Raw genomic sequence first — 23,900 nt, 5'->3', positions numbered from 1 at the left:
CTCTCTTTCTTTCTTTCTTTCTTTCTTTCTTTCTTTCTTTCTTTCTTTCTTTCTTTCTTTCTTTCTTTCTTTCTTTCTTTCTTTCTTTCGAGATGGAGTCTCACTCTATCACCAGGCTGGAGTGCAGTGGCATGATCTCGGCTCACTGAAACCTCCACCTTCCTGGTTCAAGGGAGTCTTCTGCCTCAGCCTCCCGAGTAGCTGGAACTACAGGCACGTGCCACCACATCCAGCTAATTTTTGTATTTTTAGTAGAGATGGAGTTTCACCATATCGGCCAGGATGGTCTCGATCTCTTGATCTCATGATCCACCTGCCTTGGCCTCCCAAAGTGCTGGGAGTACAGGCGTGAGCCACCGCGTCGGGCCGCAGTATTCATTCTTCCAGCATCCTATAAACACCTACTGGGCATTGGGCTCTGTGCTAAGCACTGCAGTCCCCAAACTGAATAGATCCAAGTTCCTGTCTAAAAGAAGCCTGTAGTCTTATGGCTGAGATAGAAGCTTAAATAATTATAATACAGAGTGATAAGTGAGTCAACAGACATATGTGCATCAGAGGGAACAATGATCAGATTCTACCTTAAATATTGGAATTTCAAAAATTCTTCTTGGAGAGCCTCACAAAATTTCCAAAGAAATATATCATGTTCTTATGGGATGACCCTCTAAATCTTGTGTCAAAGGCAGAGATATCTGGGATTGAACTTAAATTAAATAAGGAAACTCATCTCTATCATTGATCATACCAGTGAGATTAGATACATAATTCAGAATTGATCGCCACTTCTGACTTTTCATTCCCCAGCTCCTTTCTAGAAAGATATCAGGAAAGTTAACATCCTCTAACCCCACCCCCCTCCAAACACACACACGCACGCACACACACACCCCTCTGGGCACAGATGGACATGGCATATCTAGGCCCCACTACTCTCAATCTACTCACATCATCCACTTGCTGCTCCAGCTTGACTTTGGCCTTAGTCAGGGTGTTGACCTTGTCCTCCTCGGCCTGAAGGTCATCCAGGGCCTGCTGGTGGGCCTCTTGCAGAGCTTTTTTCTCCTTGGTCAGCTTAGCAATGATCTCATCCAGCCCAGCCATCTCCTCTGTCAGGTTTTTCACCTGCCGACCAAGAATCCCATCTCCTTTAGGGTCAAAGGTCACCGTCTATGGGGACCGTCTACGGGGAGCTCCATGTCAAGGTCCATGCTGCTCTCTGGATGCCGAGTGGCTGGCCTGGGTCAAGGTCAGTATGGTCTAGAGTCCTGAGGAGACCTGGGCTGCAGCCAAAGGGAGCTGCCCTTACCTTGTTCTCTGTTGCGTGTTTCTCCTTCTCCACTTTGGCCAGTGTCAGCTCCAGATCATCGATGTCCCTTTTGAGCTCTGAGCACTCATCTTCCAGCTTGCGCTTCTTGGCAGTGAGCTCAGCATTCATCTCCTCCTCATCCTCCAGCCTCTCATTCATCTCCTTCACCTTGGCCTCCAGCTGAATCTTGTTTTTGATCAGCTGATCACAGCGCTCCTCAGCATCTGCCAGGTTATCTTGTTCCTGAGAGCGAGGAACAGAGGGGAGGCTGTTCGGGGGCAAAGTCCTCATTCTTGCAGGTAGAGGGAAGGAGAGGCACATCCCTCAAATAGGACGGGAACTCTAGGATATCCCCAGTTGGCAAGAGCTTCAGAAGTATGGGGAGGGGAGCAGAGAGGAAAGGAACCAGAAGTCTTCATCTGGACCTCTTCCTCTGGTCTCCTCCAACGAACGGCGGGAATTGCATTTGCTGATGCCAAGCGCTTATGTATGATGGCTTAATGAAATGGACAGCTCTATTCCCTGTCTAGAGGAAACTGAGGCTCAAAGATGATGCATGGTCTGCCCAAGGTCACAAAGTATTAAGCTGTGAATCTAGGTTGAACCCAAGTAGAAAGCCTATGCTTTTAAAAGTCAGCTCTTTTCCCTCTGCCCTTTCCTCCTCCTGAGGGACCTCTTTGGACATCTTTAGAAGTGTTGAGCCCAGAGTCCTCTGACTGAAGGTACAAGACAGTGAGCCCCTGTGCAGGGAGGTGCAGGGTTGTGGGAGGTGAAGGTGGAGCAGGGTGGAAGAACCAACAGTAGCCCAGGAGCCTCACCGCCTGCACTTGGAGCTGCAGGTCATTCTTCTCCTGCAGCAGGGACACCATCTTCTCTTCCAGCTCCTTGCGGCGAGCCTCGGACTTCTCCAGCGCCTCTTTGAGGCGTGCGAACTCCTCCTTCATGGTGGCCATCTCCTTCTCTGTCTCTGCGCTCTTCAGCAGCGGCTTGATCTTGAAGTAGAGCTTCATCCAGGGCCAATTCTTGACCCCCATGAAGGCTCGAATGTTCCACTGGATTATCAGCAGGGAGTCTCTGCAGGGGCCCATTGAAAGGAGTGCTGAGCCTCCTGCCTCCTTCCTACCTGAGGTCCTGAAACCTTGGGAATGTCCCATTTTCTTCATCCCTCCCACTCTCCCTGAGGACCTCTGACCCTGTGACTGCAATGTGTTCATATGAGCCCCTCCTGCAGGTCTCTCTGTTTGAAGACCTGTTGAGCTCTTTTTCCTGACACTGCCCCTGAACCAGCCTGGGCCTCAGAGAAGTGGAAACCTCCTCTTGAGATCTCTCACCTACGTTCCAGAAGCTTCTTGTACTCCATTCTGGAAAGTACACCGCGGGACTGGGCCTGGATACGCGTGATGATGCGGCTCAGCCTCTCGTCCCTCATCTCCTCCAGCAGTCCCAGCAGCCCGGCCTTGAAGAACACCTGCAGGCAAGGTGTGTTTTGGGCATGACTAGGGAGTGGTACGAGGGAAAGAGGTAGTGGGGAGTACCTTAGGAAGGGTAACAGCCTAGAAAAGGATTGCAGGGAGGAGGTCAATGGCAGCTGGAGCTGGAATGAGGGGAGTGGTGCTAGATGTTCTGCTGAGAGGGGTAGCATACAGGTAAGAGATTTTGCTAAGACGATTATAAAAGAAAAAGCATCATGAGGAGAGGAGTCGATGCACAAGAGATGTCTTCCTTTAATTAGCTAGTCTCCTTTCCTCACCTTGGTGTGGCCAAACTTGTACTGGTTGTGGTCAATGTCCAGGGAGCCGAGCAGCTTCTCTGCCCCCTTCCTGCTGTCAATGAACTGTCCCTCAGGGATGGCCGCTGGGTTGAGGATGCGATACCTGAGGAGGGAAGTGCCCATGCTCTGCAGTGATCTGCTCTGCCCACAGAATTCCAGGGCCACCTGCAGACTCTCATTCCCACCAGGGCAGCCTGGCTCCCCCATTCTATGAGCTCTGGGGCGCCCTCATACCCACCTCTGTCGGAAGTCCCCGTAGAGGATGCGGTTGGGGAAGCCCTTCCTACAGATGCGGATGCCTTCCAGCACGCCATTGCAGCGCAGCTGGTGCATAACCAAAGGATTGTCCATCACCCCTGTGGCAGGAGGGTAGTGGGAGGAGTCTGTGAGAACACTGAAGTTCTGGGTTCCGATCCTGGCTCTGTCACTGATTAGCTTGTAATCTTAGCAAGTCAGGTCGTAATAATCCTTTATTTGTTTCTTTTTTTTCTAGCCACATTTTTAACCACAAGGCTTTCACATTCCTTTTTTATATGATTCTTACCTATTATCATAGGCGGTAGCCAGAACAGATATATCCCATTTTCTAGATTAGTAAATTAAGCCCAGAGGGGTTATGGGACTGGCCCAAGGCCACTAAGCTGATCAAGAACAGAGCCAGGTCTTGAACTCAGGTCCCTGAGCCTCTGTCTCCTAATCAGCCAAAAATGGATGAACAATTTGAATATGTCTCATTAGGGGATTAAGTGGTTCTTCAGGTAAATTTAAAGTTGAACTAAGATTCTATGTTGGAACCAGCTATCCAAGGGGTTGTAGGGTCACTGATGAGGTAATGTCCATCAGAGTGCTTTACACATCACCCACATTATACACTCCAAGTGTAAGGCAGCACTGAGAGGGAGGTAGCCTGTGAGGCCTTATGGGGGATGGGGAGAGAAGAATGTGGTTTGGAAACCGCTGTGGTGGTAGGTAGGGAGATGCCCTAGGAGTTCCTGTTCCCAGGGTGGTGTATGCCAAGCAGTGGGCTGGCCTGAGTTTGTGGCCTCACCTGGAGACTTTGTCTCATTGGGGATGATGCAACGTACAAAGTGGGGATGGGTGGAGCGCAAGTTGGTCATCAGCTTGTTCAGATTTTCCTGTGGCCAAAAATGCAAGAGAGAAAAGTAAAGAAAATGCAAGAAAGAGATGCAGGAAGGAGAGAGGAGAAGAAGGAAGGAAAAGAGAGATGGAGAGAATTCAAGGAGCCACAGAGATGAAGGGGCCTTGGGGGAAGACAGATAAGGAGAGAGGGTGGGAGACAGGAGGGAAAGAGGAGAAAAGTGAGATGGGAAGTAAATAAGTGAAGAGGCCAGGAGATGATGGGAAGAGAAGATGGAGTGAAAATGGTCACGAATGCACCAAGGAGACAGGGAGTGGGAGGTGTAGGGGATGAAGAAGGCAGGGAAGGGCTGGGCTGGGTGGAGTTGGCAGATGGGGAGCTGAGCTGGCTGGGGCTGGGTCCCACTCACCCTGTGCAGAGCTGACACAGTCTGAAAGGACGAGCCTTTCTTGGCCTTGCCTTTGCCCTTCTCAATAGCTGCAGGAAGGAGAGTCAACAAAAGAAGCCTCAGTGTGGGGAGGTGAGGGCGTGAGTAAAGAATCACAGCCCCTCTTTACATCCTTGATGGCATTTGACCCCTGGGTGAGGGCCTTCAATGTGGCTGCCTCAGTTTCTTTACCAAGTTCCATCCCACTGAGTCTGTAAACCTTGGGGTACAACCTGACATTGAAGTGGTGGGGTGTAGCAATTGACCTAGCTCAGAACCTTGGCAGAATCCCTGCTCCTCTGTCCTGGGAGCCTCAGTTCCTACTTACGTGCATCAGCTCCAGCATAGTTGGCAAACAGGGAGCTGAGCAGCTTGAGGGAGGACTTCTGATACAAGCCCACTACAGTCTCATTGAGAGGGTCCTTGTTCTTCTGCAGCCAGCCAATGATGTTGTAGTCCACGGTGCCAGCATAGTGGATCAGGGAGAAGTGGGCTTCAGGCTTCCCCTTGATATTGCGTGGCTTCTGGAAGTTGGAGGATTTGCCCAGGTGGTTGTCAAACAGCTTGGCCTTGAAGGTCATGTCGGTGGCCTTGGGGAACATGCACTCCTCCTCCAGGATGGACATGATGCCCATGGGCTGAGGAAGCAGGGGAGAGCATCACTGAGTGTCCTTCACACAGGTGGACATGGATTCTGCTCTATGATCAATACTTGCCCATGGAGGTGCCCCGCTGGGTGTTAAGGTAGTAGGCTCAGCTCTGAATACGGTTATCTACTGACTGGCACCGGTTCAAGGTGGAGGATTTTGTCTGATGACAGAAGGACTTTTGTGAAAGTCTGGGAGTGTGGCTGCTATCAGCACTGTACACATCACCCCACCACCCAGATTCCTGAGATGCTAGGGTTAAAAATAGGTGCACTCTTATGATCTCCCACACCATCCTCATACTTCCTGATCCTTGGATGCATAAACCAGGCCCAATAAACATGCAGGTGTGGGAGGTCATCATGCAGGTGCCCATCCTCCATGTGTCCACTCTCAAGCCCCTGGGAACTCAGCTGTCCCTGGTGCCACCCTGTCCTCAGTGCTCAGCACAACATAGGCTCTGGAACCAAGGGCTCAGGATCCTTCAGCCCCTTCTATTGTCAAGATTATATTCCCCAGAAGGGAGAGGGGCTGCTATTTTGTCTATGGTGTTCATGTTGGGTGTTCAGGGAGAATTCAGGTGGTGAGGCCAAAGAGGCACCTTCTCGATGAGGTCGATGCAGGCCTGCAGGTCCATGCCAAAGTCAATGAATGTCCACTCGATGCCCTCCTTCTTGTACTCCTCCTGCTCCAGCACGAACATGTGGTGGTTGAAGAACTGCTGCAGCTTCTCGTTGGTGAAGTTGATGCAGAGCTGCTCAAAGCTGTTGAACTGCAGGGGTCATGAGGGGTGGGATCAGTCAGGAAGTGGGTGTGAGTGGCCATTGGGGCTGTGCCCGTGTGCTGTGCCCGAGCCCAGCAGGGCATGGCTGGTCCCCTCCATGTCAGGGCAGTGGAGGAGGGCTTCCCCTGAAGACAGGGACAATGACTGCCTCTGTCACCGCACAGTCCCCACTGCCTTCCTGTGTCTGGTCCACAACTGACTCTCAGCAAATGGCTGTTGAATGTGGGAGTGAGCGAGTGATTGCTCTCCCCCTCCCAGGGGTCCCAACTCACATCAAAGATCTCGAAGCCAGCGATGTCCAGGACTCCTATAAAGTACTGGCGTGGCTGCTTGGTCTCCAGGGTGGCGTTGATGCGTGTCACCATCCAGTTGAACATCTTCTCATACACTGCCTTGGCCAGTGCCCCAGTGGCATATGCCACCTGCAAGGTAGAGGAGAGACCCATATTGAGCAGGGTTGTTGGGAAGAGTGAACTTGAAAACTCCCACCCCATCATGCCAGTCTCCCTACCCTGCCCACCCATTATCATCTGAAGATGGACCCACCTGCTGGACGTTCTGCCCCTTGGTGACATACTCATTGCCCACTTTCACCCGAGGATGGCACAACCCCTTAAGCAGGTCGGCTGAGTTCAGCCCCATGAGGTAGGCAGACTTGTCAGCCTCTGGAAGGAAAAGACAAGTAGCAAAGTTGGTAAAAAGATGACTGCTGGCCGGGCATAGTGGCTCACGCCTATAAACCCAGCACTTTGGGAGGCCAAGGCGGGCAGATCACTTGAGGTCAGGAGTTTGAGACCAGCCTGGCCAACACGGTGAAACCCCATCTATCATAAAAATACAAAAATTAGCTGGTCATGGTGGTGTATGCCTGTAATTCCAACTACTCAGGAGGCTGAGGCAAGAGAATCACTTGAACCCAGGATGTGGAGATTGCAGTGAGCCAAGATCGTGCCACTACACTCCAGCCTGGGCAACAGAGCAAGACTCCATCTCAAAAAAAAATAAATAAATAAATACAAAATACAAAATACAAAAAGACAGATGACTGCTGAGCAGACGTGGCCCTCCATGACTTGACAGCTGCCCCCTAGAATCCCTGCCTCTCACCTTCAGTGCCGTCCGGTTCCGCCTGCTCCTCCCGCTGCTTCTGCTTGAACTTCATGTTTCCAAAGTGCATGATGGCGCCTGTCAGCTTGTACATGGAGTTTTTCTCCTCTGTAGTGAAGCCCAGCACGTCAAAGGCGTTCTGTAGGGAGGCCCCGTATGGGTGGACCCCCCAAAAAGAAGTATGATGGGTAAGTGAGATCCCTTGTAAGTTGTAGAGAAAACTTGTCTCCTTAATCCCTGTGGGTTCTGAGACTCCCATACCCAGTGGGGAACTCCAGAACAAAGGATGGAAGATGCAAGAGTAGAGCAGACATCAGCCGGTCCCAAACCCAGTGTCAGTGGCCACAGCTTTTCTGAGTTACCCACTTATGCTTCCTGGCCCTACACTTGCTTCCTGCCTGGCCTTCCATACCTGTCTGCATCTGTTTACCTAACAGCCCCTCCGGCCCCATGCCATCTGCATGGCCTTCCCTCCTCATCCTGCTCCCTTGGTGATGCTTATTTCTTGGCTGTGTGCCTCTCTGTCTCATGACTTTCAGCCCTTCCTGGTTTGATAGAACACCAAATACTGGCCAGTCTTGTCTCATCTCATCCGTTCCCCAGTACACCCTGATCACGGGGCACATTCTGGCTCTCAGGAGATCCATACCACTTTAAACAACCAATGGCCAGCATCTTAGCTCTGCTTCCGGACCCCTGTTTGCCCCTCACTGCTAATCCTCCCACCACCTGGCTGGGTCCTCACACACTCACATCAGTGGCCATGAGCTCCTCAGCATCATCAATGGAGGCCACAGTGGTCTCTCCTTGGGAGATGAATGCATAATCATAGGGGTTGTTGGTGATCAGCAGCATGTCTAGGGGAAAAAACATGGTTAGGGAGGGACACAAGCCCCCGGCTCTCATGGAGGCTGCTCACCACAGCACATGGCCTGAGGAGGAGCACAGGACAGGGCTTGGCTTGGCCCCACATCCCACTGAACTGAATCCAGCAGTGCCATGAAACCCAGGGCATGCCAGCTGAATCCAGCCACAAGGAGAGGGGACCAGGTTGCCATGGAAATAGTTGGTCTCAGTCAGTGGCTCTGACTCACCCAGCAGCTCAGGCTTTTTGTTAGACAGGATTTGGTAGAAAATGTGATAATCTCTCTCCGCTTTCAGCTGGAAAATAACTCTGGATTTTTCCAGAAGATCTGTGGACAGGCGGGGAGAAGAAGGAGAGAAAGAAAAGTTAGGGTTTGGGCACAAGGAAAATTAATGATAAATGTAGCAAGCAAAAGGCAGAGGGAAGGGAAGAGTCAGAGAGACTAGTTGGACAGACACAAAGAGATCACACAGAGAGATGGAGAGAGAGACCCAGAAGGAGAGAAATAGTCTCAGAGAGAAATCCCAGAGAAAGACACCTAGCCATGCAGAGACAGAAATGGAGAAAGATGCAGAGAAAGTCTCAGAGAGAGACAGATATGTAGATCTGAAAACAGAGACACCTACAGACATAGACTTAAGGAGGGGAAAAACAGAGGGAGGGAGGAGAGAGAGAGAGAGAGATCAAGACCAGATGGTCTAGAGCAAGGGTGAGCTTAGGCTGAGCCTAGCAGATTCACGGCACTCACAGGTCTCTATGTCTGCAGATGCCAACTTTCCTGTTGCCCCAAAATGGATTCGAATGAATTTCCCCTGGAGAGATGGAAGAGAGTGGTGATGAGTCTGGGAAAGGCTCATATTTGAGACCATCCCTCCACCAGTCCAAGTCCCAAGCCCAAGGTCAGGGACCACTCACGAAGCGGGAGGAGTTATCATTCCGGACAGTCTTGGCATTGCCAAAGGCCTCCAGAGCAGGGTTGGCCTCAATGATCTGGTCCTCCAGGGTGCCCTGCAGAGATCAAGAAGGAGGCGGGTGAGAGCTCTTCCCCCTCCCTTTCTGCGGTGCAAGACCTTGGAAGGCAGTAGGCCTACCTTGCCCGTGTTCTGGTCCTTCTTGCTGCGGTCCCCAATGGCTGCAATAACAGCAAAATACTGGATGACCCTCTTGGTGTTGACCGTCTTCCCTGCTCCGGATTCTCCACTGTGAAGACAGTCAGGGGCTTATTGGGCAGTGAACAATACTGCTGGAGACCAACAAGCCTCAAATCAGGAGAGAATGCCTGGGCCTACCCACGAGTAGGAGCCCTGGACAAGAAGCTGCCAGGTTATCTGCACCCAAAATCCACAACTGTCTTCTGATGCACAGAGGTCAGGGCTGGCACCAGGAAGGATGCCACCAGAAGGCACTGGTTTGGGCAGGCTGAGCCTGTGCTTGGCTGGGCAAAGTAAACGGAAGAGATGGGCCTGGGCTGTTTTGGGAAAAGTGAGTGGGGCTGGAAGAATGGGAAATGTTTCTGAAGGGAAAGAAAAGGAAGAGATGAAGACATGGCGATAATGAGCTTCTGGATAAATGAGTGATGAGTTGGAGGAGAGTGGGTGAAGGAGGTGGGAGAGGAAAAACATGAAGGGGGTGGAAAGCAGAAAGGAATAGGGAGATCAAAGAAAGGGGTCAGGGTAAGGGTCAGAAGAGAAGGAGATGGGCAGGAGGTGGTGGGGAAAGAGGCTGAGTCTATGCCTAGGGGCCTGGGATCCCTGATGGGGCTGGAGGCGGGGATCAGGGAGATTCTGGAAGGGAACAGGGTAGCAGCTACACTCACGTGATCAGGATGGACTGGTTTTCTCTGTCTGTGGGGAGAGGGTGGGGAGTAAAGGTCAGGAGCTGCACAGAATGCTCTCGTGGGGCTTCTCCCCTCCTTCACCTTCTCCCTCTCCATCCTGGCATCTCCCAGTTCCCTTCAGGAAGACCCTTCTGGGGCCTCTCACCTGTCAGCATGTACTGATAGGCATTGTCGGAGATGGAGAAGATGTGGGGTGGGGCCTCGCTCCTCTTCTTGCCCCGGTAGGCAGCCACCACCTCGGCATTGTACACTGGCAGCCACTTGTAGGGGTTGACGGTGACACAGAAGAGGCCCGAGTAGGTCTGGGGATAGAAAAGTAGCAGTGACTTGCCAGTTGCAAAGGGGGAGGGCTGGTGATTTTGGGAGTTAGAGAAAGATCCCAGGGGAGAAAGAAGAGAAAGGAAAAACTCTGCATGCACTCAATCTGAGTAATGCCAGTCCCCAGAGTGTTGGAATTGAACCAAGGATGTTGGGATGAGGTTAGAGTGTAACCCTGCCTAGACACAAACAGAAGACACTCTTGGCTCCTGGGGCGGACATGGATGGAGCAGGAACAAAGATTCCAAGGTGGGGCCAGGTGCAGCACTCACATAGATCATCCAGGAGCCATAGCGATCCTTGAGGTTGTAGAGCACCGCGGGCTCGTGCAGGAAGGTCAGCATGGCCATGTCCTCGATTTTGTCGAACTTGGGTGGGTTCTGCTGCATCACCTGATCCTCCTTCACAGTCACTGTCTGCAAGAACCCCCATCCAGGCCCTCCTGTCAGCCTGGGCTTTCCCTTCTCCCTCAAGAGGGTTAGGAGTTGATGAGTGACAGGGCAATAGTGCTCAAGAGAGAAGGAACCAGGATCTCACGGAGAAGACAGAAGGGATTTGGAAGGACAGGGCTCCTTGGAGGGTCTGGATTCTTCCCCAAAGGGAAGGAGAATGGGGCCATCCTCAGGTCTGCGTGAGGGGGGGGCATGGGTGTACCCCTCTGTGTCCACCCAGGTGTGCAGGTGGCCAGGGTGGACTCTCACATTAGTCTGACACCCACCTTGCCATTCTCGGTCTCGGCAGTGACTTTGCCACCCTCTCGAGACAGGATCTTGGCCTTGACGAACTCCTCTTTGTCATCAGGCACGAAGACATCCTTCTTGAGGTCAAAAGGCCTGGTCTGGGCTTCTAGCCGCTCCTTCTCTGACTTGCGCAGGTAGGGGGCGGCAGCCCCAAAGGCGGCCATCTCCGAATCTCCCATGGCTGTGCCTGGAGTGAGCAGAAGCTGGCTGCCCTCCCATCTGCCCACTCTCCCCTTCCCTCCCTGGGCTCTCCCCTTCAGTGGGAGCCCCAAAACCTAGCACCATGCTCAAGAGTCAAGAAGAGTTACCAGTGAGTCCCTTCCTCTTTGAGGTTACCCCTTAACCAGAAGAGCAGCCTAGCAAACATGCCAGAGTAAAAGGAGCAACTAACTATTGTTCAAGCTGGAGCTCCCCTAGGGGAAGGAAGAGCATCCTGAGCTCCTGGTAGGAGCAGAAATCTAACTATTTCCATCTCTGACCCTCATCTGTCCCTGGACCCCTTGGCCACAGGTAAGGAGCTCCTGATAGCCAAGATATTTCTCCAGCACAGGGCAGAAACTAGAGTTCCATAGGCTGGCTTTGGGGCTCTAATGCCCAGTCTCACTAGATTTTCAGTGCTCTAGCTTCAGCTTTTCTTACCTGGGCTACTCAAGTGTGTCTACAGATGAGGAAGGGGGCCAAGGCCTGCAGGGGACCTGGAGAGAGGGAAGAGGCTGTGTCAGGGCAGGCTGTGCCCAACCTGGCCAGTCCCACCTTCGTGCTTCTCCCTGGCTCTATCCTTCAGCATCCACCCTCTTCCAAAACAAGTTGGAAAGGGCAGTCAACTTCTCTGGTCCCATCCTTCTTGTTTTTCAAACCCTTTTCCCTTTTTCCTCAAGAACTAGTTCTAACAGCTTCCTGGTGTCAACTCACCCTGAACTCTAATCCTCTTCACTCCTCCGAGACGGTCCCACCCCTGCCTGTACCCATCTAGTGGTACCTTTCTTTGAGCCATCTGAGAGACAACTAATGGTCACATTTGCTGAGCACTTTCCAGTTTAAAAGCACTTCAATGCACATTCTCCTACTCAGTCTTCACCCCATTTGACAGATGAGGAAGTCGAGGTTAAGTGGCTTGCCTTTCCAAGAGCCCATGACAATAAGTGGGAGAGCCAAGACTTGAATGCAAGTCTGATGACTCTAAAGAGAGTTCTTTTCCATCCTGTCCCCATTTTGTTGTCAGATTTTGTGGACATTCTCAGAGAGAAGACACTGTGGGCTTCCTCTCATAGATACACCTCCATCACGTAGCTGAACACCCTCCACAAGCCCTCTGATGAACACTCATGCCTGCTGCTTGGGCGTGCATGTGACACAAAGACAGGCTTCTTTCCCATACCTCAGTCCGCACCCCACCCCCAGGGTGCCACATATGCCTCAACAGCAAATGTGCACATTTCAGGATGTGTGCTGCATAAGTAGACTCACATCACTGCGTGTTCTTCAGTACACAAAGACCTGGAACATCCTACACCCCCGTGCCTGTAAGCTCCTTCTGCAGAGGGTACATACTATAACAATCATGACTCCTGGAGGCATAGACAATCATCTCTGCATGCATGGACAGGGGTAGCTACACATTCCAGGCCTCACAGAATCATATGAAGGCATACACACTTCCTAGAATCCTTCTCCACCATCCTTTCTCCCTCCCTGCAAAGGAATCTCCTCATTCACAGGCATGATCATACACCCACATCTCCCACTTGATATTTCTGTGTCAGTCAGTGAGGTACATACCCTCTATCACATTCAGACTATGCAGGCTTGTACACACACACACACACACATCACACCCTGTAATGCATATTGGTCCCATCTGCTCAGATGCAGATATCTTCCCCTGGGAACTCCTGTGGCACATACGCCCATGTTTAGACCTGCACATGTGTGCCCAGTGACTGGACCTGGTACACTGCATGAAGTCCTGCATGAAGTTTGCTATTCCTAGAGGAATCCCTTCCTAAGCCTGGAGCACCCTTATCCCAGAGGAAAGCCTCCAGCTCCCGCTCCTACCTGAGAGCAGCAGGGAAAGACACAGAGCAGGACAGAGCTGTGGAGCCAGACCTGGTCTCAGGGGCTGTATATATGGGGCAGCAGGGCACCCCCACCCCCACCTGCACCCAGTCCCTAGCCGGATTTAGAAAGGGCTGTTGTCACTAGAAGCATTTCCCCCAGGCTCCCCCCCTTCCCAAACAGTGCTCCCCTCCCCCCGCTCCAGCTAGGAAACAATTGGAAGTGGTCGTCATTGTTATGGCATGGAGTGTGCAGGGTCTGAGTTCCAGGGGGCGGGGTGGCTCAAAGTGCAGCAAAAATATCTCCCAGGCCAGGCCTCACATTCCACAGCTGGCAGGAGAGGGAACTGACCACGACCACCAAGACCAAGGCAGCCAGGGTCCTGGCTCTCCCACAGGGCACTTCTGGCCCTGGACACTGCTGCCCCTCCAGTCTCCTGCCCTGAGGCCCCTGCTGGCCTGGCCCCATTTCCACAGTGTCCTCCCTGCTCTCCTGGCCCAGGTCCTGTATCCAACTGTAAGCTGGGAAGGGGCTAAGTGTCAGCAGCAGAGAGGGGTAGGACAGAGTTGGGGGCATGCCCCAGGGTGAGGCTAGACTGGGGCAGCTGGAAGGACGTTTCCTAGCCAGGTGGCAAGAACAATAACCATGGAGCTTAGAGATGGGGACTCTGGCTCAGGCACTGATTTCCTTGGACCAGCAGGCGATGTGTTGAGGTCACCAAGCCTCTGAGCCAGACAGGCCTTTAGCAAGCCGTCCAAGCACTTCATTTTATGGAGAGGTACAGTGCATTCTTTAAGGTTATACAGCTAATCGGGGCAGCAGGATTCAAGATGGGAAACCTCAGCAGATGGGAGTGGAGCCGGGCCTGCGGAGGGTAGCCTGGAAAGGAGGGCTGGGATTCCAAAGGTGTGGGGACCACCTATGCACAGAGGGCAGGACCCAGCTGCAATGGTCCTAGTTTGGAACCCTTTGCCTGACTCATGTTCCTGGCTCTGCCTCACGGGTACTAAAGGCCTGAGCCCAGAGACAGACCCTCTCAAAGCTGTAGATAATATAGCTGCTTGGAGCTGGAAGGAGACCCCTAAGACAGCTGTTGTCTGGCCCACCCAGCCTCAGGTGGGATGACCTTTGTCCAGAGCTGGAGGCGACTAGTGTTCTGGCAAGTGAGGCAGAGTGACAGGACAGGAAAAATCCTCCCCTCTGCAGGCCTGAGGAACAGCCACAAAGAAGGGGAGGAAAGGGAGCTGGGGCCCAGCCTATGAGCAGAGAACAGAGCCGATGCCATGCTCTTCTAGCAACGGGGTGTGCAAGCTTGACTGGCTCCGTGTCTAGGCAACCACTGCAGGGTTTGGTGTGAAATCTCCCCCTTCTTTTGAGCACAGCTCTTCGGCGCATGCGGATTAATCCATCTGATTAGCTGTCAGCTTGGAAGGAGAGAGGCAGGCCTGGGGGATGGGTGCAGCAGGTACATTTTGAAGGTGGGGTGGGCATAGCAGGGAAGGGAAAATCCAGGAAGAGGCCTCTGTGGGGGTTGCTTGGTAATCAAGGCACTAAGGTACAGTCTGAGGACACTGAGCAGCTGTAAGGGGGGTGTGCAGGCAAGTGGGGGTAGACTATGAACTGCAAGGGCTGTGACTGACACCACTGCAGCTCTGCAGTGCTAAGGTATACAGTTGCTGAGGTGATCCCAGTAGGCTCTGCTACTAACATGCCCAGCAGAATAGACTCTGGCAGTGCCCTCCAGGCCCTGCCAGGTGCTGAGGAATCAGCCTTATTGACAGAGACAGACCCTCTTGGAGCTATAGATAATACAGCTGCTTGGAGCTGGAAGACAACCCCTAAGACAGCTTTGTCTGAGGTTCCCTGTAGGAACCTTAAGGATTTGCGATGAGGGGCAAAAACTCCTTTCATCCCCACCTTCCTGCTTTCCAAGCTCCAAACTGCCACCCCTCCCTGATTTCCCAGGGCTCAGGCAGAGATGCCGACAATTAAGATGCACAAAGGGTGCTTGGGACGTAGTTGAGCCATTTCAAAGCCAGTGTCTTCACCATGGGCCAGCCTCCTTCCTTGGCTGGGGACTTGGGAAGTCTTTCCCGCATTTGAGAAATCAATCACACTTTGTTTCCCTCCCTTCAGGCTTGGGAGGCTCTGGTCTATTGGTGTTTGGGTGTTACTGTTCTCTACCCCTGCCCCACGTCATTGCAGAATAGAACTCACCTCCCTAGCTAGGCTCTTCCTCACAGCTCAGACAGATCAGAGGGCTTGCTGTCCTTAAAGATCTCCACTCACTCCCTAGCCCCTCCAGCACCTGCTCTTGGCTACATCATGATTCTCTTCCTGCTACTTGCTGCTGTCTGAAGACTGAGCAGCTTTGTAGATTCCTCCATTCAACAAGTATTTATTGAGTGCCTATTATGTGCCAGGCATTATTCTGGTCAATAAGGACATAACAATGACCAAAAGAAAGATCCCTCCTCTGGACTGCTCTGGTCAGCTCTTTGTAGAAATGGAATCCAGGCCTACGCTTTGCACACATGCGCATTCCTTGTGGGGAGAGTGAGGGGCCAGGGGCCCCACCATGCCGGGGGTAGGTGGGGATTGTGCAGAGTGTGCTACAAAATGATAGCAAGATAAGGGAGAGCAAAGCAAAATGCTATAAATAAAGAGAGACTGGAAGGAGGGCCGCTTCAGCAAGGTAGACCAAATAAGGCCTGAAGTGAAAGGAAGGTGATCTGTCCCTCTGTCCTCCCCTCCCCGCATTGTGCCGGCTTTGTCTGCACTCTGTCACCACCCTGATCAAGTGTCAAGCCAAAACAGGGGCCATTTGCTGTGAACATGCCAGCGGTAGTTGAGAGGAAAAGTTGCTAAAATTACTCCCAGTAATTGTGAGGGAGGGAGACACCAGGGTGAATTAGAAGCGATGTCGGCATGGAGAGAGGGGAATCAGAAAGAAGCCCTGGTACCCAAAGGGAAGGAAGAAATGGGGCAGGAAGAGGCAGGTCACTTGGCACAGGGGAGGAATGAGGTACTCGTTGTTTGTGCACAGGGCAGAGGGGAGCCACCCAGGAGCGGAGGCTGACTCTCCCATCCGCCTGCCCCCAGAATCCCTGACCTTGGGGGCCCCTGCCCTGGCTCCACACGAGCCTAGGATTAGGGAGCTGAGCTTTCTGCCTGTCTCAGGTTTCCCTTTACAAACAGCTGCTCCTTCTTGTCATTCTTTTGTCTTCCTGCTGGCTTCAAAATCTTTTGTACTTGTGCACCCCTCCCATTCCCTACTCCAGGTCTCTGCTCTCCGATGGATGTGAACAGTGAGAGAGATGGAGGGCCAGAGACAGGCTTGGGGCTGGCCTAGTTCAGTTTGGGGTAGTTAGGGCAGGTTGATCTTGCCTTCAGGGAGTATTTGGAGGGACATGACTCACCAAAAGGGAGACTTTGTGGAGAGTGGCCGGTCTGGAGGGCCAGAGGCCTCAGAAGCATACAGGATGAGCAGCCTGGTGAGCTTTGGAGTCAGACACAAAAATCCACTTTGAAACCCAGTGATTCCATTTTCTTTCTTTTTTTTTTTTTTTTTTTTTGAGACGGAGTCTCGCTCTGCCGCCCGGGCTGGAGTGCAGTGGCCGGATCTCAGCTCACTGCAAGCTCCGCCTCCCGGGTTCACGCCATTCTCCTGCCTCAGCCTCCCGAGTAGCTGGGACTACAGGCGCCCGCCACCTCGCCCGGCTAGTTTTTTGTATTTTTTAGTAGAGACGGGGTTTCACCGGGTTAGCCAGGATGGTCTCGATCTCCTGACCTCGTGATCCGCCCGTCTCGGCCTCCCAAAGTGCTGGGATTACAGGCTTGAGCCACCGCGCCCGGCCAGTGATTCCATTTTCTAGCTGTGTGGTCTATGTCAGTCATATAATCGCTTTGAGCCAGTTTGTCATCTATAACATGGGGATAGTAGGGCTACTCAGGCCACTAGAGATTGCACAAATAAAGAGTCTACACACAGCAGACACACTGTGGGCCCTCACTGAACGGCAGCTCTTAGGTTAGGAACACAGAATTGAGGAAGCCAGGCTGCAGACAGGAGGGCCAGTTGCCCTGCCATAGGTTCTTGGTCCCCACACCTCCTTCCGCCCCACTAAGTCCACTTGGTTCAAAGGATGGTCTGGGCCGGAAATCCTATAGTCTTGTGGTCTGTTGTACCCAGACTGTGGCTGCCTTTGGGAATGTCATGCCAGGAGGCCAAGGTTCTCACACTGTCCTAGACTCAGTCCAGGCCCAAAGCCCAACCCTGAACTGGAACAGGCATCGCTGCCTGACTGCTGCCCACTGAACTTCCCTCATGATAAGCCAGTATGTGTCCTGAGGTCCACCAGGAGTTGACCCAGGCCAAGTGGTGACATTGGTCAGGCCACTGGATAGGAGCAGGCTAGGCATTGGTGGCTCACACCTGCAATCGAAGCACTTTGGGAGGCTGAGGCAGGCAGATCACTTGAGGTCGGGAGTTCAAGACTAGCCTGACCAACATAGTGAAAACCCCTTCTCTACAAAAAATACAAAAATTAGCCGGGCATGGTGGTGTACTCCTCTAGTCCCAGCTACTCAGGAGGTGTGAGAATCGCTGAAGCATGAGAATCATTTGAATCTGGGAATCAGAGGTTGCAATGAGCTGAGATCGTGCCACTGCATTCCAGTCTGGACAGAGTGAGACTCTGTCTCAAAATAAAATAAAATAAGCTTTCAAGATGGTGACGTGACACTGGAGCTTGAAGTGAGGGGAGGGCTTTGGGAAGCACTGAGTATCAGGAAATGTTCTAGGCAATGAGAATCACAGTGACCAAAGGCATGGAAGGGGAATGGTGTGGTGAGTTCATAAGGACTCAGAGGACACATGCCTGGTAAGGCTATGCTATGGGGGATCTGGAGACACAGGTGGAAAGAAAGAAAGGTGAGGCCACATTGTCGAAGAGGGGAAAGGGCCATATACATGTTGAGTGACCACCTGTGCCAGGTGCACAGTGTTTTATACAGCATGATCTCACACATGCTCACAATTGTGTGTCACTTAAATTGTGTTTTATGGAGGAGCAATGGGGTTCAGAGAGGGTAAGATATTTGCTTAAGGTAAGTAGCAAACGTGGCACTGGGATTCAGACCCAGGTCTGTCTTGCTCAAAGGGCTTTCTACAGACTCTGCCCTGTTTCCCAGGATAGCAAAATGGACAATACCCTGGAAGCAATGAGGAATGACTAAAGTTCTAAACCATAGCAGTCACTGTGATTTCTTGAAACTAGAGTTTGATGGGCCTAGCAGGGGTATTATTGGGTTCTTTGTGGAAGAGAGGCTGGAGGCAGGGAGACCTGAGAGGAGGATACAGTAGCCATCAACGTTAGCAGGAGAGCAAGACCAGCAGCATGAAAGGAGAGGCAAGGCTGGAAGGCCTTTCTAAAGGAGGAATAAAATGCCTTGCTGACAGCCTGGACGTAAGAAATGAGGAAGGGAGAGGCATGACTGCACGATGTCGGCAAGGATGGGAATAATGGCAAAAGGGACACATAGGAGGAAGGACAATGTTCTGTTTGGGGGAATTGGAGGTAACAGTGGGGCAACCAATGGAAGATGTTTTGCTTTCCTGAAGGAAGCTGGAGCTATGAGACCAGTGGGCACAACTGGCAAAAGAGGACTGACTACCTCAGGAGATGTGAAAGAAGCTGTGAGGTTGGAGAGAAGAGGAAAGGCCTGGGAGATACCCACAGCACAGTGATGGGAGAAGGAAGAGAAGCCCGCAGAGAAGAGAAGATTCAAAGAGAGCCAAGGAGCGTGAGAAATGGGCAGTTTCCTAGAAGCCAGAAGAAGCATTTCAAGAAGAGCAGGTGGCCATCAGTGTCAGATGCCAAAGAAAGGCTGTGTGTCAGGAAGACAGAGAAAAGAACTTGGATTATTTTGGAGCAAGCAGCTTGTGTAGCGTCACAGGCAAAGCCAGGCCACAGGGAGTTAATGAGGAAAAAGATGAGGGACAGGAAGTGGAAGCAGTGGATGTACACCATGCATTTGAGGAGTTTGGCAGTGAAATGAGATTAGACAACAACTCAAGGGAAGAGGGCCAAGTAGCACAGTTTGTTTTGTTTTTAAGATAGGGTGGTCCAGAATATGTGAAGAGGGAGTAATAAAAGATGCCCTTGTTTTGTTCACCATTTTCTTTTGCACTTTCTGGTTGTTTTCTTATTCTCATTTTTCTTTTTGGAAGACTGGGGGGTGCTTTGGGAATGCCTGGGGAGTTTGGGTGCCCACCACCAGAAAGTAGGCTTACAAACATGAGGCTCAGCTGGCTCCCTCCTCATCTTCAGATATGCACGTAGGGAACTCAAGGGAGAGCTGTCTCACCTTTGGGCCCACTGACTAACTTGGGAAGGGTCGCAGCCTCCTGAGTTCCATCATATAAAGACTAAAGTAGGGCTGGAGGGCAGGGAGTAGCCCTAGCGAATGATCTGGAAACATAAGTAGTGCTCAGTAATTCAATGTCTTCTCCTTGTTTTTGTTTTGGTATTTTTACTTTACCTAGAAAGACAATGTCCCTGGTGTGAAGGTACAGGTGCCTCTACTGGGCCCAACCTACAACTCAGCCCCAAGAGAGCTTCCTAGTCTCTTAGGGCAGGGCTTTTGCTGGTGCTGCAGGAGGATGGTGGAATGCTGAGCCTTCTGGGATGTTCTGTGCGGTAGCAGGCGTTTGAGACGGTAGCAGCACTTGCTGGGTGTGCAAGCCCAGTAGAACCTTAATTCCACTTTAGTACAGAACATTAATTCCAGTCCTTTGCTACACATGCCCCAAAGTTCGCCACAAGAATTAGAAACTGAGTAAGTAGGCAACAGATACACACATTATGCAGGTCCTTCCAGCCATGGGAGAGGGTGGTAAGTGACCTCCCTGGGTCTGAGAGTCACAAAGTCAGATTTGGAACTGAGGGGCCTGGGGAGCTGGCTGCTGCTTTTCCCCAAGGAAACTTTTCCAGGGCAGCTAGCGGTCCAAGTGCCAGACTGCCTCTTGGGTCCGTGAATCAGATTGGAGGCTGAGAGCTGGTCAGGCTCCTGGATGTCTGAAGGGACCAGTGCAGAGGTTTAGCTTTCCTACTTGTAGCAAGGAAAGAAGGGCCTTTATCAACGGTCTGGGAGTTTACTAGATTAAAACAGCTGAACCATTCTAAGCAGGAAGAGTGGGAAGGAAGCAAGATGGGACAGTAGTTGGTTTGCTGGGAATGAGGAAGAGTCAGGAAAGGGTTCCATGGGGAGGCTGGGAGAGGGGCAGAGGGAGAGATATGCAGAGATATTGCATAGCAGCGGGGCTGGGGGAGCTGAGGTCTGGCTGTGGGAACAAAGACAGTGGAGTGACTAGGCCAAGACTGCAGAAAAGGTGCAGAGCTGTGCGTCTGTCCACGGTGGAGGAGGTGACCTTGCCCAAGGGCAGAGCCTTGTGGCTTTGAGAAGCCAGGGCAGGGGGCACAGGCTCCAGCCTGGTCTCCCCATGCCTGGGCCCCTTGTCTCTGAGATTACAGCTTTGGCTGCCAAGAGTAGCTCCATGGGGGCGGTGTGAAACAAAGCAAAGGGCCCTTTGTGATTCTGGGTTCCTAAGAATAGCTTGGCTGTGTGTGGGGAGGTGTCTGTGGCCTGCCTGTCCCGGGTCTTGTTCTCAGAGGTGTTTGAATGCCTGGTGTTGGCAGGGCTCATTGCTACTTGCTGGGGAAGTGGAGGCTGTCAGCCCACCTCAGCCTCTGTTACCTGTGCTTGTCCAGCTCAGCTTTGGGAGAAGGCGCAGGCCCAGGGACAGTGGAGGGGCAGACATGGAGTGGCCCCAAGGTATTAAGGGAGAGGAGACAAAGGCCACAAGCCTGGAAAACAAATTTAATGCCTGAAAGTAAAGACAGGGAGGGTTCTGGGAAGGGTAGGGGTTGAGGGACAGCAGCCAGAAGAGGCCAGAGCGGGGAGAGACACATGGGAAGGACTTGTGGGATGCGGAGGAGAAGCAGAGAGAATAGGTGCACATGGAGGCCAGAATGTGGAAAGCAAAGGGATGAGGAATGGGCTGGGGGAGGGGGAGCAGGATGGACGGGTTGACAGAGAAGAGCAGATGGAAGGAGAGAAGAGAATGAAGGGGGTGCTTCCACAGAGATTCAGGGATGGAGGGGGGTAGCATGACTCTTGGAAGAGCTTGGAAGCAAGGCTCTCAAACGCCATTCCTGTGAGATAACAATGCAGTCAAATCCCTGCCTAATCTCCCCTCCTATTATTAGCCCAGCGTCCTCTCAGAGAATAGGCCACAGGTCCCTGGGCTCTGTCCTTTCCCCCATGCCCTTGGCTAGAATTAGACAGACGTGCCTGCATGGTCATCTGCTAACCACGGTGTCCGGGCTTCTAGGCAATGTTACTGGAGAAGAGGATAGAGAGGTAGTGGGAAGGGGATGGAAGGTCACAGAACACCCTCTGTGGATGAGGCAGCAGCTAGACACAGAGAGGGGTGAAGAGGTGCACCAGAGGTCTTTGTGCTCAAAGAGTTTTCAGATCAATAGAATAAATACACAAGCAACATGATCACAAGTGCAAAATAACTGGTTAACATGAGCAAAATAACTGGAAAGTCAAACACATAGCCATGGGGATGCAAAACAGCAGAGTCGTGAAAGGGCAGGACAGACAGAGAAGGGTTTCTGGTGAAGTCGAGCTTGGAGGTGGGTCTTGAGAGGATGGATCTTGAGGAACCATGTCCACAGCTGCTGGCCAATGCTGTGGGCATTCCGGAGGAAAGAAGGGAATCAAGGGGACAGTGGCTTTTATGTCTACTTTTACGGCCCAGTCTCTAGGGGCAAGGTTGTTAAAAGCTTAGTAGCAGACTCCTGGGTTTTTAAGCACACTGGTATTTGTTGCTATTTACTTAAAACTGCTGTTTCTTTCTTGTCCAATGTGTTCCTTTTATATTTTCCCTTTAGCCTCCCTCTTGCCTCTAGTATCCCTAAATACTGTTTATCGTTTTGATACTTAAAATGGCCAAAAGTTATCATGCATATTTTTATTTTGAGCTCTTTTGACTCTGACAAATCGAAATAAAATAAATACATGATGAATAATGTACCAAAGAAAGTGAGCAGCTGCTGTTCTCTGTTCCTATGAGGGCTCCAATTGCTCTTGCAGGATGAGGGACATAGATGAGATTCTCTGGATCATATTCAGGGAGAGGGTGGAGGAGGGTGGAGGTAGCTTGCTTTCTCTCTTTTTCTTTCTGTTCCTTCTCTCTCTCAAGTTGCTTTTTTCTTCCTCTCTCCCTTCCTCCCTCCTTCTTTCCTTCCTCCCAAATTATAAAAGTAATACTCATTACTTTAAAAATTCAAAGAGTAAATCTTCTATAAGGCAAAAGAAGTGAAGTCCCTTCCACTGTTCACAATCCCATCCCCAAAGGTTAATAGTCAGAGTGTATCCTGTGCTCACCCATTTGGAAACTTTTATGTATATGCATAAAATATACGATGGGATTTTTTTTTTTTTTTTTGGCAGTGTCTCACTCTGTCACTCAGGCTGGAATGCAGTGGTGTGATCTCTGCTCACTGCAACCTCTGCCTCCCAGGTTCAAGCAATTCTTGTGTCTCAGCCTCCCCAGTAGCTGGGATTACAGGTGCGTACCACCACACCCAACTAATTTTTTAGTAGAGATGGGGTTTCACAGTGTTGCCCAGGCTGGTCTCGAATTCCTGAGCTCAGGTGGTTCACCTGCCTCAGCCTCCCAAAGCGCTGGCATTACAGGCGTGAGCCACCACACCCGGTGGATTTAAAAAAGAGAGAGAGAGAGAGAGAGAGAGACAGGGTCTTCCTGTATTGCCCAGGCTGCTTTCAAACTCCTGGACTCAAACAATCCTCCTGCCTTGGCCTCCCAAAATGCTGGAATTATTGGGATGAGCCACTGTGCCCGGCCACATGGGGATTTTTTTCAACTGGGATATAAAAAAAAATGAAACATGTATATGCAATCAGGGAATGCTGACTTTAAAAAAAATGTATGTAGTTTTTGGAAGCTTCTCAAGTCATTAACGATTCCAGGATCCCTCTTCAAGTGACACATGTGAACAGTTACCAGAGCCTTCAGAGGCTATACAGTAATCCGCACTCAAAAATGAATCAAAGTAAATTTTGAGAAGTGAATGAAAGAGGCCAAGGAAGGATAAGTAAGAGGATGCTGACCCCTTTTAACCTCACCCCTTCTTTGCCCCTGGACATCCTCCTCTCGGGAGAGGTCACTTGGGGTCAGAAGTGACAGTAGGCGCAAGGTAGACTCTCGGGTCATGGGAGATTATCCTCATGGCAGAGTTACCAGTCTCTGCTGTGAAAAAGACTTTTTTTTTCCCCACAATGGTAGCATTGGCATGATGATGCCTAGTAATTAATTTTGCAAGGCTGCTTCTGAAATGTCACCTTTTTCATGCTCAGAAAAAGGTGATCATTTTATCAGGTCGTTTTTCTGTTTTGAACTCTGGAACTTATCCTGAATGTCACATTTGTACCTGTCCTTTGTGTGGAAGCTCTAAAGAGGCCTTTAGCCAAAAGTCAATCAAAAGTTTTGAGCAAGATCCTAATATAGTTGATGACGCTGATGCAGCCCTTGAGCTGACAGCTGGTGTAGCGTGGATGGCTGGATTCCTGATGTGAAAGCATGAGACCAGAAGCATCTGAAATGCCCAACTCTCTACTCTCATTCTGCTCTGTGCTGCTCCCCCTCCTCCCCACTGCAGTTTCCACACTAAGCCAATACTAATTCCCCAGTTTCTGCCTTTTCAGAGACCCACCGTGTGCCCTGGCCAATCAAAGGGTAAAGGTGGGATGGAAAAAAGGAAAGAAAAATATAAGATAATTATTATGGCTTCTGACAGCTCTATCAGTAGGATAAGGGTCTGAGATATGGAACCTCTTGCAAACAGG

At 51.3% G+C, this 23,900-nt stretch overlaps 1 protein-coding gene across 1 annotated transcript in view; it reads right to left on the bottom strand.

The window, feature by feature from the left end:
- Positions 1–13,061, bottom strand: part of MYH7 (myosin, heavy chain 7, cardiac muscle, beta) — a 22,984-nt gene extending 9,923 nt beyond the window's left edge. Inside the window, exons 1-24 of the mRNA XM_011930830.1 lie at positions 12,960–13,061; positions 11,544–11,599; positions 10,883–11,091; positions 10,437–10,580; positions 9,992–10,148; positions 9,826–9,853; positions 9,101–9,209; positions 8,925–9,017; positions 8,758–8,821; positions 8,239–8,337; positions 7,898–8,001; positions 7,145–7,283; positions 6,584–6,702; positions 6,310–6,459; positions 5,855–6,025; positions 4,935–5,244; positions 4,589–4,656; positions 4,129–4,216; positions 3,319–3,436; positions 3,060–3,183; positions 2,641–2,777; positions 2,128–2,383; positions 1,310–1,552; positions 949–1,125 (exon numbers count right to left, since the gene is read on the bottom strand). Coding sequence (XP_011786220.1) covers positions 949–1,125; positions 1,310–1,552; positions 2,128–2,383; positions 2,641–2,777; positions 3,060–3,183; positions 3,319–3,436; positions 4,129–4,216; positions 4,589–4,656; positions 4,935–5,244; positions 5,855–6,025; positions 6,310–6,459; positions 6,584–6,702; positions 7,145–7,283; positions 7,898–8,001; positions 8,239–8,337; positions 8,758–8,821; positions 8,925–9,017; positions 9,101–9,209; positions 9,826–9,853; positions 9,992–10,148; positions 10,437–10,580; positions 10,883–11,083 — 3,099 coding nt within the window. The 5' untranslated portion in view covers positions 11,084–11,091; positions 11,544–11,599; positions 12,960–13,061. The remainder of the gene's footprint in view (positions 1–948; positions 1,126–1,309; positions 1,553–2,127; positions 2,384–2,640; positions 2,778–3,059; positions 3,184–3,318; positions 3,437–4,128; positions 4,217–4,588; positions 4,657–4,934; positions 5,245–5,854; positions 6,026–6,309; positions 6,460–6,583; positions 6,703–7,144; positions 7,284–7,897; positions 8,002–8,238; positions 8,338–8,757; positions 8,822–8,924; positions 9,018–9,100; positions 9,210–9,825; positions 9,854–9,991; positions 10,149–10,436; positions 10,581–10,882; positions 11,092–11,543; positions 11,600–12,959) is intronic.
- Between the last annotated feature and the right edge of the window lie 10,839 nt (positions 13,062–23,900).

This window comes from Colobus angolensis, unplaced genomic scaffold, assembly GCF_000951035.1.
Source record: "Colobus angolensis palliatus isolate OR3802 unplaced genomic scaffold, Cang.pa_1.0 Scaffold88, whole genome shotgun sequence".
NCBI lineage: Eukaryota > Metazoa > Chordata > Mammalia > Primates > Cercopithecidae > Colobus > Colobus angolensis.
Note: the sequence above shows the minus strand (reverse complement) of the source record. Positions and strands in the feature narration are given on the sequence as shown.